The following is a 15,306-nucleotide window of genomic DNA, read 5'->3' as shown; positions in this document are numbered from 1 at the left end:
TAAGTATTGGCTTAATGGCTCGCATTTCTCTTTGAAGAACATCAACAGATGTGAACATTGAACAGGTGTTTTGGAATATTACGTGCGACCTAAAATTCTATCTCCTTCCACATCATGGTTGAACATGGTCATACCCATCTTTGTGTACATTTTTAGCAGTCATTTCAGCGAGACATATATTGAATTTCTCAGCCCCAGAGCTACAATGTCTTTCCATGTGCATGCTCTATGTGAACACTGTCGAATTGTCTCCCAGCATGGTGTTGGTAATTATAACGGTGAGCCAACTGGATATGTCATGGTCAGTTGACCGAAAGACAGGTCTATTTTCAGTCTAAAGCCATAGCCTCATGGTAGAGATAGGATCCAAAGATTCTCCTCACACTAAGATGTTTTTTCAGATGATAACACTAAACTGGATTATGGGATTTCTGGGGAATCCTTAGGGAAAAGAAACTCATTTTCCCAGATTGAAGTCACATCACACTGAATATGGAAGGAAGCACAAACAATGTGCAGTTTGAAGTCCTCGCTGCATGCCTCTGGTGTCTGAATCGAAAAGTGGGATTATCAAAAGGCTGTTCCTTAGTCTAAAGTGTTGCTAGGAGAGGAAGATGCTCGTATTTAGAACGACCATCTTTTCCAAATTCTGGGCATCTTAATTTGGCCAAGCAGTCGAGATCATATGTTCCATAGTCTGCTGCATTGGTTGCACTCTTCCCACAGACTTATGCATCCTTCCTTTTCCCATCGTGGTCAACTGTAAATACGCACATATGGTATTTCTGCGCCTGCGCAGAACAGCTTCGGAATCTTCTGATAAATTTGAAAACTTTGGCGGTTGGCCCCGCCCACTCTCCCCTCAAGAGTATATATAGCCCGTGGGGGGCTAATCGCCTCTAGTTCTCAAGATTCCCGAGTGGTCACCTGTGAATTTGCACAGCCCCGCCCATCCACCCTGCTGTTGTCATACCTCCTCCTTCTGGCTGCTATATGCGGCGGAAGAGAACTAGAGGCAGTTAGCTCCCCATGGGCTATATATACTAGGGCTGGGCGGTTTCGTTTCGTTAATTCGTAATTCGTTAAAAATTCGTTATTTTTTTTATAACGAAGCGATAACGAACCATTCTGGAGCAACTTAAAAACGAAACGAATTTTTAAATTCGTTTCGTAAATGCTTCGGATTCGTTATGTATTTGTTTCGTTATCGGTTTGAGGTCGTTTCGTTATTATTTCCGCATGTCTGGGGCAAGTTTTATAGTTGTTTTTTGTTTAATTAGTGAAAAAAATTATAATATCACACCAACAGTCAACAACAGAGGGAGAGGGAAGCTTCAGAAGTTCCCCCTGTCCCATTTGGAGGTTTTTTAGCGTATTGCGCGGTCGCGTCCGCCATTAACGAATCGATTCGTTATTGTTTCGTATTTGTTTCGTTATTTTTTTAACATTTACGAAATTTCGTAAATATCGAACTTTTTAAAAGAAAAATTTCGGAATTCTTTTAAATATCGAAACGCAAAACCCCCCAAAAAACGAATCGATTTTAGAAACAAATTTTTCCGTTGTTACCCAGGCCTAATATATACTCTTGAGGGGAGAGTGGGCGGGGCCAACAGCCAAAGTTTCAAATTTATCAGAAGATTCCGAAGTTGTTCTGCGCAGGCGCAGAAATACCTTATGTGCGAATTCACAGGTGACCACTCGGGAAACTACGGTTACAGGTCATTCCTCAGACCAATGTAGCTTTGTCCACCCTTTGCCACCAGCCATATTTCCACGGCCGGTTCCCATTTGCCATCACAACGACTTAAATTTTTAACCACTGGCTTTCAGAACATCTGAGGTTGTGCATAACCTGGATCTTACTTTTCTCTTATATATCGTATTTTCTGGCGGATAAAGGGACTTTTTAACCCTTGCAAATCTAATAGAAAGTTGGGGGTAGTCTTATACGCCGGGTATACAAATGGAGGTATAAGAATGCCTCAGCAGGTGGCTCAGGGCTGCTGAGAGTTCGGGTTCGGAGGCACTTCCCTGGGCCTAGGTGAGCCTGGTGACCTTTGGAGGCCTCTGCCAGTCGATCGGGTGGCCTTGCTTCCTTCATCTCTCCTGACTGCCTGGAAATAGCGACGTGGGAGGATTTGGAGGAGGGCATTGAAAGTAGAGCGGGGAGAGCAGTGGCGGTGGTGGGGACACCCCCGTGGGCCTGCCAAAGGCTACCGAGCTCGACTAGGTCCAAGAAAGCACCTCCAGACTGTGCCTCCTCCCCCTACTCCTCCTCCTCCTCCTCACGCCATGCCGCTAAGAAGGAGGGAGGGCGTTGGGAGTGGCAGGCCCGCCAGGCTGTCCCCGCCGCTCTCCCCATTCTACTTTCAAGGCCCTTCTCCAACACCTCCAATGTTGCCATTTCCAGGCAGCTGGGAGAAAGAGGAAGGAAGCAAGACCACCCGCTCAGCCAGCAGAAGCCTCTGGAGGCCACCAGGCTTGCCTAGGAATTAAGGAAGCGGATTGGTGGCCTTCCTTCCTTCCTTTCTCTCCCGTCTACCTGAAAATGGTGACGTTGGAGGAGTTGGAGAAGGGCCTTGCAAGTAGAACAGGGAGAGTGGCGGGGATGGCGGGGACAGCCCAGCAGACCTACTGCTCAAACAGAGCCATTTCATGAAGGCTGAGGTCCATCAGTTAATACTGGTACCCAAACAGAGCCATTTCATGAAGGTCAAGGTCCAGCCATTGATTATGGTACCCAAACAGAGCCATTTCATGAAGGTTAAGGTCCATCCATTGATACTAGAACCCAAACAGAGCAATTTCGTGAAGGGTGAGGTCCATCCATTGATACTAGAACCCAAACAGAGCAATTTCATGAAGGTTGAGGTCCATCCATTGATACTAGAACCCAAACAGAGCAATTTCATGAAGGTTGAGATCCATCCATTGATAGTGGTACCCAAACAGATCCATTTCATGAAGGTTGAAGTCCATCCATTGATACTAGTACCCAAACAGAGCCATTTCATGAAGATCAAGGTCCAGCCATTGATTATGGTACCCAAACAGAGCCATTTCATGAAGGTTAAGGTCCATCCATTGATACTAGAACCCAAACAGAGCAATTTCGTGAAGGGTGAGGTCCATCCATTGATACTAGAACCCAAACAGAGCAATTTCATGAAGGTTGAGGTCCATCCATTGATACTAGAACCCAAACAGAGCAATTTCATGAAGGTTGAGATCCATCCATTGATAGTGGTACCCAAACAGATCCATTTCATGAAGGTTGAAGTCCATCCATTGATACTAGTACCCAAACAGAGCCATTTCATGAAGGTTGAGGTCCATCCATTGAGACTAGTACCCAAACAGAGCAATTTCATGAAGGTCGACGTCCATCCATTGATTCTGGTACCCAAACAGAGCCATTTCATGAAGGTTGAGGTCCATCCATTGAGACTAGTTCCCATTGTGGTGCTGTCTTCCATCTGTCTGCCATTCCATTCCTCTTCCTAGTTCTGCATTTGGCTAGGTGTGGGTCATTGCAATGCTATAGACATATTACGATTTTAAGGTGATGCTCTGGTGGAAATTATTGGTCTCTGCATCGTCCTCTTGGATCTGGCCCAACTTAATTCATTTTACCATGAGAGGTGGTGGGTTTCTGGAGCATGAATCTCATGCATTCTGTGCTCTCCTGGCTAGCAATTGATGGCTTCCATAGGGGTGCACAAAATTGCAGAATTCTAGTTTGTTTTCATTTCGAATTTCAGGAGGAACTCCAGATCCTGAATTACGAATCTGAACAACCCCCTCCTAATCTCCCGGAACCTTCCCAAAAATAGAATGGGAGATACCTGAAAGTCAAAATGAAAACAGAAGAGATTTTTGCTGTTTTGTCCACCCTTAATATCAATGGGGCAGGGCAACTGGTCTGGGTCTTACTATGGACTCCTAGCCACCTAAAATGTCCAAAAACTGTGATGGGTCAACCAACCTTTGAATGACCTATCCAAGATGCTGAGTCCTCCACCCCAATTGGTCTCCTGAGGACAGATCCCAAGTCAACCAACCACGAAAGGAGCTTTCCAATGTGTCTTCTCTGCCAAAGAGTTAATAGGTCAGCTGAACTTCAATGCAGGTCCCTAAGATTCTGAACCTCCTTTGATACTTTGGACATCTCCTCTGTGGTTCAGACTCAAATCCAATAGACATCTCCTTTGTGGTGGGGACTCAAACCCAAGATTTGGAACCTCCTTTGATACTTTGGACATCTCCTTTGTGGTTGGGACTCAAACCCAAGATTCCGAATCTCCTTTGATACTTTGGACATCTCCTTTGTGGTTCAGACTCAAACCCAATGGACATCTCCTTTGTGGTTCGGACTTAAACCAAATGGACATCTCCTTTGTGGTTTGGACTCAAACCCAATGGACATCTCCTTTGTGGTTCAGACTCACACCCAAGAGTCTGAACCTCCTTTGATACTTTGGACATCTCTTTTGTGGTTGGGACTCAAACCCAATGGACATCTCCTTTGTGGTTTGGATTCACACCCAAGATTCTGAACCTCCTTTGATACTTTGGACATCACCTTTGTGGTTCAGATTCAAACCCAATGGACATCTCCTTCGTGGTTCGGACTCAAACCCAATGGACATCTCCTTCGTGGTTCAAACTCAAACCCAAGATTCTGAACATCCTTTGATACTTTGGACATCTCCTTTGTGGTTGGGACTCAAACCCAATGGACATCTCCTTTGAGGTTGGGACTCAAACCCAATGGACATCTCCTTTGTGGTTCAGACTCAAACCCAAGATTCTGAACCTCCTTTGATACTTTGAACATCTCCTTTTTGGTTGAGACTCAAACCCAATGGACATCTCCTTTGTGGTTCAGACTCACACCCAAGAGTCTGAACCTCCTTTGATACTTTGGACATCTCCTTTGTGGTTGGGACTCAAACCCAATGGACATCTTCTTTGTGATTTGGACTCAAACCCAAGATTCTGAACCTCCTTTGATACTTTGGCCATCTTCTTTGTGGTTGGGACTCAAACCCAATGGACATCTCCTTTGTGGTTCAGACTCAAACCCAATGGACATCTCCTTTGTGGTTCGGAATCACACCCATTGGACATCTCCTTTGTGGTTCAGACTCACACCCAAGATTCTGTACCTCCTTTGATACTCTGGATATCCTTTGTGGTTTGGACTCAAACCCAATGGACATCTCCTTTGTGGTTCAGACTCACACCCAAGAGTCTGAACCTCCTTTGATACTTTAGACATCTCCTTTGTGGTTCGGACTCAAACCCAATGGACATCTCCTTTGTGGTTCGGACTCAAACCCAATGGACATCTCCTTTGTGGTTTGGATTCACACCCAAGATTCTGAACCTCCTTTGATACTTTGAACATCTCCTTTGTGGTTGGGACTCAAACCCAATTGACATCATTGTGGTTCGGACTCAAACCCAATGGACATCTTCTTTGTGGTTCAAACTCAAACCCAAGATTCTCAACCTCCTTTGGTACTTTGGACATCTCCTTTGTGGTTGGGACTCAAACCCAATGGACATCTCCTTCGTGCTTCAAACGCAAACCCAAGATTCTGAACATCCTTTGATACTTTGGACATCTCCTTTGTGGTTTGGACTCAAATCCAATGGACACCTCCTTTGTGGTTCAGACTCACACCCAAGAGTCTGAACCTCCTTTTATACTTTGGACATCTCCTTTGTGGTTGAGACTCAAACCCAATGGACATCTCCTTTGTGGTTTGGACTCAAACCCAATGGACATCTCCTTTGTGGTTTGGACTCACACCCAAGAGTCTGAACCTCCTTTGATACTTTGGACATCTCCTTTGTGGTTCAGACTCACACCCAAGATTCTGAACCTCCTTTGATACTTTGGGCATCTCCTTTGTGGTTGGGACTCAAACCCAATGGACATCTCCTTCGTGCTTCAAACTCAAACCCAAGATTCTGAACATCCTTTGATACTTGGGACATCTCCTTTGTGGTTCAGACTCACACCCAAGATTCTGAACATCCTTTGATACTTTGGACATCTCCTTTGTGGTTTGGACTCAAATCCAATGGACATCTCCTTTGTGGTTCAGACTCACACCCAAGAGTCTGAACCTCCTTTTATACTTTGGACATCTCCTTTGTGGTTCGGACTCACACCCAAGATTCTGAACCTCCTTTGATACTTTGGACATCTCCTTTGTGGTTCGGACTCAAACCCAATGGGCATCTCCTTTGTGGTTCGGACTTAAACCCAATGGACATCTCCTTTGAGGTTGGGACTCAAACCCAATGGACATCTCCTTTGTGGTTTGGACTAAAACCCAAGATTTGGAATCTCCTTTGATACTTTGGACATCTCCTTTGTGGTTCGGACTCAAACCCAATGGGCATCTCCTTTGTGGTTCGGACTTAAACCCAATGGACATCTCCGTTGTGGTTCAGACTCAAACCCAATGGACATCTCCTTTGTGGTTCAAACTCAAACCCAAGATTCTGAACCTCCTTTGATACTTTGGACATCTCCTTTGTGGTTTGGACTCAAACCCAACACGGATTCACTGCCATACTAATATGGAAGCTGCTATTGATTGCCTTGGCCAATCTCCAAGCCAGAAACAAAGCGCAGGGACATACAAGGAACATAATCATTTCCATTTTCTTTTACTACCTGAGATAGCTGAGTGCTGCTACTTAGTTAATGTATTGGCTTCTTCTCCTTCTCTAAAAAAAACAACAAAGCAAATTGGAGAAGGGCTTTCAGAGGTCCCCATTGTTACCTCTTGGCAAAGGACTCTCTCGCAGAAACCAATAAAACCCATTCAAAGCATTATTTTAAGAGTCTCTCTCCCTCCCCCCATCCCCGTTCATCCCTCCCCACTTCAAAATACAATATGATAAAAGCTGTTGTTTTGGCTGCAGGCCTTCCCAGGCTTGCATTGCTGTCCGTCACGTATGGGGCACCTCCCAAGTCGATTTTTCTGCTTGCTGCAGACCCTCCTCTTCCGACCGGCACCTCATTCCTGTGGCCTTTGTTTCTGAGAAATGGTTTGAAATCTCCTGCTGACCAGACGAAGTCTATTTTACTTCCTGGGGGCGGGGCAGACGCCATGTGTCTTTTTCCTGGTAGGTACTTTCTCTTCAGACCTTCGTTTCTCATCTGCGAGTCGCGGGCCTTGAGCTCCCAAACCCAGCCCTGCTGTGATCGTCAACTCCTCGTATCCGACATCTAAACAACCTCTCCGAAACTCACCTTATACATATACATAACTCATGTGTAAGTCTAGAACCCAACAGACCTGGGTTGAGTTATCCACTGACCATTGTGAGTCCTTCTCTACGTCTAGCGGGTCTCATTATATAAGTCGACATGAAGTCAACTTATATAATGAAGTCAATGTATACATGAATTTGATGTATACGTGCAGTCAACATATACATGAAGTCAACGTACACATGAAATCAATGTATACATGAAGTCATCAAACACAAGCTGACTTACACATGAAATCAATGTATACATGAAGTCATCAAACACATGAAGTTGACTTACACATGAAATCAATGTATACATGAAGTCATCAAACACAAGCTGACTTACACATGAAATCAATGTATACATGAAGTCATCAAACACAAGCTGACTTACACATGAAATCAATGTATACATGAAGTCATCAAACACAAGTTGACTTACACATGAAATCAATGTATACATGAAGTCATCAAACACAAGTTGACTTACACATGAAATCAATGTATACATGAAGTCATCAAACACAAGTTGACTTACACATGAAATCAATGTATACATGAAGTCATCAAACACAAGCTGACTTACACATGAAATCAATGTAGACATGAAGTCATCAAACACAAGTTGACTTACACATGAAATCAATGTATACATGAAGTCATCAAACACAAGTTGACTTACACATGAAATCAATGTATACATGAAGTCATCAAACACAAGCTGACTTACACATGAAATCAATGTAGACATGAAGTCATCAAACACAAGTTGACTTACACATGAAATCAATGTATACATGAAGTCATCAAACACATGAAGTTGACTTACACATGAAATCAATGTATACATGAAGTCATCAAACACAAGTTGACTTACACATGAAATCAATGTATACATGAAGTCATCAAACACATGAAGTTGACTTACACACGAAATCAATGTATACATGAAGTCATCAAACACATGAAGTTGACTTACACATGAAATCAATGTATACATGAAGTCATCAAACACAAGCTGATTTACACATGAAATCAATGTATACATGAAGTCATCAAACACATGAATTTGACTTACACATGAAATCAATGTATACATGAAGTCATCAAACACATGAAGTTGACTTACACATGAAATCAATGTATACATGAAGTCATCAAACACATGAAGTTGACTTACACATGAAATCAGTATACACATGAAGTCAACTTATATAAAGAAGTCAACGTATATATTAGTTTGTTTTATACATGCAATCAACGTATACATGAAGTCAATGTATACATGAACAAATCCATGAAGTCAACTCACACATGAAGTCAGCATATACATGAAGGCAATATATACATGAACTTGACTTATACATGCAATCAATGTACACATGAAGTTGACTTACATAAAGAAGTCAATGTATATATTCGTTTGACCTATCCATGCAGTCAACATATACATGAAGTCAACATACACATGAAGGCAATGTAGACATGAACAAACACATGAAGTCAGCTTACACATTAAGTCAGCATACACATGAAGGCAATGTATACATTAATTTCACTTATACATGGAGTCAACTTACACATGAAGTTGACTTATACATGAAGTCAACATACACATTAAGTCAACATATTCATGAATTTGATTTATACATGCAGTCAACGAATACATGAAGTCAACATACACATGAATTTCACTTACACATTCAGTCAATGAGTACATGAAGTCGACTTCCATATGAAATCAATGTATACATGAGGTCAATGTATACATGAAGTAATCAAACACATGAAGTTGACTTACACATGAAGTCAGTATACACATGAAGTTGACTTATATAAAGAAGTCAACTATATATTAGTTTTTTCTATACATGTAGTCAACATATCCATGAAGTCAACGTACACATGAAGTCAATGTATACATGAACGAACACATGAAGTCAACTTACACACAAAGTCAGCATACACCTGAAGGCAGTGTATACATGAAGTTGACTTATACATGCAGTCAATGTCTACATGAAGTTGACTTTTACATGAAGTCAACATACACATGTAGTCAACATATACATGAATTTGACTTACACATTCAGTCAATGAATACATGAAGTCGACTTCCATATGAAATCAATGTATACATGAAGTAATCAAACACATGAAGTTGACTTACACATGAAGTCAGTATACACATGAAGTTGACTTACATAAAGAAGGCAACTATATATTAGTTTGTTCTATACATGCAGTCAACATATACATGAAGTCAATGTACACATGAAGTCAATGTATACATGAACAAACACATGAAGTCAACTTACACATGAAGTCAGCATACACATGAAGGCAGTGTATACCTGAATTTGACTTATACATGCAGTCAATGTATACATGAAGTTGACTTTTACATGAAGTCAACATACACATGAAGTCAACATATAGATGAATTTGACTTTATCCATGCAGTCAACGTATACATGAAGCCGACTTCCATATGAAGTCAATGTATACATGATGTCAATGTATCCATGAAGTTGACTTACACAAGAAGTCAGCATACACAAGAAGTCGACTTACTTAAGGAAGTCAATGTATACATGAAGTCAACTTACGCCTGAGTAAGTAATGTAGAGTAAGTAACTTCTCTTGGGCTCCCAACCCCAATGGAAATTCCATTTAGCTCCATACTCCGATATACCTCCTTCTCCCCATGCAGCCAATGCCCAGTAGAGATGGTTGAGAGTAAGCCCAAGAGAAGTTACTTACTCTACATTACTTACTCAGGTGTAAGTTGACTTCATGTATACGTTGACTTCCTTATATAAGTCGACTTCTTGTGTATGCTGACTTCATGTGTAAGTCAACTTCATGGATACATTGACATCATGTATAAAGAAGTCAACTACATATTAGTTTGTTCTATACATGCAGTCAACGTACACATGAAGTCAATGTATACATGAACGAACACATGAAGTCAACTTACACACAAAGTCAGCATACACATGAAGTCAACATATACATGAATTTGACTTATACATGCAGTCAATGTACACATGAAGTTGACTTTTACATGAAGTCAACATACACATGAAGTCAACATATACATGAATTTGACTTACACATTCAGTCAATGAATACATGAAGTCGACTTCCATATGAAATCAATGTATACATGAGGTCAATGTATACATGAAGTAATCAAACACATGAAGTTGACTTACACATGAAGTCAGTATACACATGAAGTTGACTTATATAAAGAAGTCAACTACATATTAGTTTGTTCTATACATGCAGTCAACATACACATGAAGTCAATGTACACATGAAGTCAATGTATACATGAACAAACAGGAAGTCAACTTACACACAAAGTCAGCATACACATGAAGGCAGTGTATACATGAATTTGACTTATACATGCAGTCAATGTACACATGAAGTTGACTTTTACATGAAGTCAACATACACATGAAGTCAACATATACATGAATCTGACTTACACATGCAGTCAACGTATACATGAAGTCAACATATACATGAATTTGACTTACACATTCAGTCAATGAGTACATGAAGTCGACTTACATATGAAGTTAATGTATACATGAAATCAATGTATACATGAAGTCATCAAACATATGAAGTTGACTTACACATGAAGTCAGTATACAATTGAAGTTGACTTATATAAAGAAGTCAACTACATATTAGTTTGTTCTATACATGCAGTCAACATATACATGGTCAATGTACACATGAAGTCAATGTATACATGAACAAACATGAAGTCAACTTACACACAAAGTCAGCATACACATGAAGGCAGTGTATACATGAATTTGACTTATACATGCAGTCAATGTACACATGAAGTTGACTTTTACATGAAGTCAACATACACATGTAGTCAACATATACATGAATTTGACTTACACATTCAGTCAATGAATACATGAAGTCAGCATACACATGAAGGCAATGTATACATTAATTTCACTTATACATGCAGTCAACAAATACATGAAGTCAACATATACATGAATCTGACTTACACATGCAGTCAACAAATACATGAAGTCAACATATACATGAATTTGACTTACACATTCAGTCAATGAATACATGAAGTCGACTTCCATATGAAATCAATGTATACATGAGGTCAATGTATACATGAAGTAATCAAACACATGAAGTTGACTTACACATGAAGTCAGTATACACATGAAGTTGACTTATATAAAGAAGTCAACTACATATTAGTTTGTTCTATACATGCAGTCAACATATACATGAAGTCAACGTACATATGAAGTCAATGTATACATGAACAAACATGAAGTCAACTTACACACAAAGTCAGCATACACATGAAGGCAGTGTATACATGAATTTGACTTATACATGCAGTCAATGTACACATGAAGTTGACTTTTACATGAAGTCAACATACACATGAAGGCAATGTACACATGAATTTGACTTATACATGCAGTCAATGTACACATGAAGTTGACTTTTACATGCAGTCAATATACACATGAAGTCAACATATACATGAATTTGACTTTATTGGGGGCTCGTCCGGGATATGAGCCTAGGACCTCTCGCATCCAAAGCGAGAGGATCTAACCAAGAGACGTTACTTCCATGGAATATTGGCCAATACCTTCCTAGTCTTCACGTTGATCTGGATGTTAATGCCTTGACCGCCTCCATTTTGCAAATACCTTTTGGAGTTGCCCTAGATGGCTATCACAGCAGGGTTGAAATTGGTTGCATGCAAGAGACAGTGTTGGAAGCATGTTTGAGATCTATTGACCTCTTTCTAATGGGTTGCCGTTCCTTTTATATTCTTTGGTTATTGCTTTTAATCATTGACTTTGAAACATTTTTCTTCTTGTGGATTTTCCTACCTTCTTGGTATTTGTGGGTTAAAGATGGGTAACAATTAGGGCTGGGTAACCACGGAAAAGTTTGTTTCTAAACTCGATTCGTTTTTTGGGGTTTTTTGCGTTTTGATATTTAAAAGAATTCCGAAATTTTTCTTTAAAAAAGTTCGATATTTACGAAATTTCGTAAAATTACGAAACGAATACGAAACGAATACGAATCGATTCGTTAATGGCGGACGCGACAGCGCAATACGCTAAAAAACCTCCATATGGGACAGGGGGAACGTCTGAAGCTTCCCTCTCCCTCTGTTGTTGACTGTTGGTGTGATAATTATATATTTTTTTCACTGATTAAACAAACAACAACTATAAAACTTGCCCCAAACATGCGGAAATAATAACGAAACGATTTCGAAACGATTTCGAAACGAATACGAAACGAATACGAAGCAATTATGAAACGAATTGAAAAATTCGTTTCGTTTTTTAGATGCTCCTGAATGGTTCGTTATCGCTTCGCAACCAAAAAAAAAAAACGAATTTTTAACGAATTACGAAATTACGAAACGAAACCGCCCAGCCCTAGTAACAATTAGGGCTGGGTAACCACGGAAAAATTTGTTTCTAAACTCGATTCGTTTCCAGGGAGCGCTAGCGTTTCCAAATTCTAAATACTTCCGAAATTTTGAGATTTCAAAGTTTTGTTATTTACGAAATTTCGTTAATTTCGAATTGATTCGTTAATGGCGGACGCAATTGCGCAATATGCTAAAAAAAACCCTCCAAATGGGACAGGAGGAACTGCTGAAGCTTCCCTCTCCCTCTGTTGTTGACTGTTGGTGTGAGAAAACAAACAACAACTATAAAACTTGCACCAGACATGCGAAAATAATTACGAAAAAATTACGAAGTAATTACGAAATAATAACAAAATAATTTCGAAATAATAACGAAACAATAACGAGATAAATTGAAAAAATTGTTTCGAATCTAATTTACTCCTCACACTATTCCAAAATGGCTCAATATCGGATCGTAAGCTGATTTATATACGAATTAATAACGAATTACGAAATTAACGAACGAAAACGCCCAGCCCTAGTAACAATATAATTGCAATATTATTTCAATGCTGACAAATCCCTCGTCGTCAAGATCGAGGAGCCTGTCCAAGGTTTTGATGCTAAACCTACACTGTGGATCGGTTTTGGCATTACAGGCCCCTGAAAGTTTGGACTAGAACCCAGAGTGGGTGGCTTGTCTCAGTTAGCAAGAAAGCTACCTTCTTGTGCCAGTGAGAATATGAGATGGAGGAGGAAACGAGGTGATGATTTTAATATGAAGATTATCAACAGCTCCCTTGAGCAAGGAGTTTTTCCAGAGGGTTTAAAAGAGGCGGTGGTCTCTCTCTCCCCTGCTGAAGAAACCAGACTTAGATCCCTCGGTTCCCTCCAGTTACCGCCCAGTTTCGAACCTCTCGTTCCTGGGCAAGGTGATGGAGAGGGCAGCAGCGGAGCAGTTGCAGCAATTCCTAGACGACACAGCCGGACGAGATCCCTTCCAGTCTGGCTTCCATGCAGGGCACGGGACAGAGACTGTGCTGGTCTCCATCACAGATCGCCTTCGATGCCAGCTTGACCAGGGCGGGTCAGCGCTGCTTGTGCTATTGGATCTCACAGCAGCTTTGGACACAGTCGACCACAATCTTTTGACCCACTGCCTTGCTGTTGCTGGAGTGAGTCAGGGGGAGAGCTTTAAACTGGCTGTTCTCCTTTCTTCACAACTGTGGACAGCGAGTGGAGAGGGCAAGCCTGGTCTCTGCGAGGTCCACTCTCTCTTGTGGGGTTCCTCAGTGGGCCATTTTCTCCTTTCTGTTGTTTAACATCTATATGCGACCACTTGCTCAGCTGGTTCGAGGTTTTGGGCTTGAGTGTTACCAGTACACCGATGACACTCAGCTGGTGCTGAAGATGGAAGGCCAACTGGACTCTGTACCCGATTGTTTCCATCAGTGCCTCGAGGCCGTGACTGGATGGCTGCGTGCCAGCAGGTTGAGGGTGAATCCAGCAAAGACGGAGATCCTATGGCTGGGTCGACCACGCAGTGGGGATATCCAGCTGCCTACCCTGGATGGCGAGGCGCTACGCCCGTCATCATTGGTCAAGAGTCTGGGAGTCCTTTTGGACCCTCTGCTGACGATGGAGGCCGTGAGCTGTACCGCCTTCTTTCATCTGCGGCAGGCTAGACGGCTGGCCCCCTCCCTGTCCAGGGACGACCTGGCTACGGTGATCCAGGCCACGGTCATCTCAAGACTGGACTACTGTAACGCCCTCTACATTGGCCTTCCTCTGTTGGTACAAAATGCAGCTGCTCGGCTTCTTGTGGGAATTCCGATGAGATGCCACATAACACCAACCTTACTACAGCTGCACTGGTTACCAATTGAGCACCGGATCACTTTTAAAGTGATGGTGTTGTTGTTCATTCGTTCAGTCGTCTCCGACTCTTCGTGACCTCATGGACCAGCCCACGCCAGAGCTCCCTGTCGGCCGTCACCACCCCCAGCTCCTTCAAGGTCAGTCCAGTCACTTCAAAGATTCCATCCATCCATCTTGCCCTTGGTCGGCCCCTCTTCCTTTTGCCTTCCACTTTCCCCAGCATCATTGTCTTCTCTAGGCTTTGCTGTCTCCTCATGATGTGGCCAAAGGACTTCAACTTTGTCTCTAGTCTCCTTCCCTCCAATGAGCAGCCGGGCTTTACTTCCTGGAGGATGGACTGGTTGGATCTTCTCGCAGTCCAAGGCACTCTCAGAACTTTCCTCCAGCACCACAGCTCAAAAGCATCGATCTTCCTTTGCTCAGCCTTCCCGAAGGTCCAGCTCTCACATCCGTAGGTGACTACAGGGAATACCATGGCTTTGACTAGGCAATGGATCTTTGTTGCCAGTCTGATGTCTCTACTCTTTATGATTTTATCGAGATTGGACCTTGCTCTCCTCCCAAGAAGGAAGCGTCTTCTGATTTCCTGGCCACAGTCTGCATCTGCAGTCATCTTTGCGCCTAGAAATACTCACCGTTAAGGCCTTGAATGGTCTGGGGCCGATGTACCTGAGGGACTGTCTCACCCC

General features: G+C 42.0%; 1 protein-coding gene across 2 annotated transcripts in view; it reads left to right on the top strand.

Annotated features, from left to right (window-relative positions):
- AJAP1 (adherens junctions associated protein 1) overlaps positions 1-15,306 on the top strand; it is a 242,807-nt gene that overhangs the window by 179,659 nt on the left and 47,842 nt on the right. For both annotated transcript variants that reach the window (XM_067472814.1, XM_067472813.1), the window contains exon 5: positions 7,021-7,152. In XM_067472814.1, the coding sequence (XP_067328915.1) occupies positions 7,021-7,093 (73 nt within the window). In that variant the 3' untranslated portion in view covers positions 7,094-7,152. The remainder of the gene's footprint in view (positions 1-7,020; positions 7,153-15,306) is intronic.

This window comes from Anolis sagrei, chromosome 13 (genome assembly GCF_037176765.1).
Source record: "Anolis sagrei isolate rAnoSag1 chromosome 13, rAnoSag1.mat, whole genome shotgun sequence".
Lineage (NCBI taxonomy): Eukaryota > Metazoa > Chordata > Lepidosauria > Squamata > Dactyloidae > Anolis > Anolis sagrei.
Note: the sequence above shows the minus strand (reverse complement) of the source record. Positions and strands in the feature narration are given on the sequence as shown.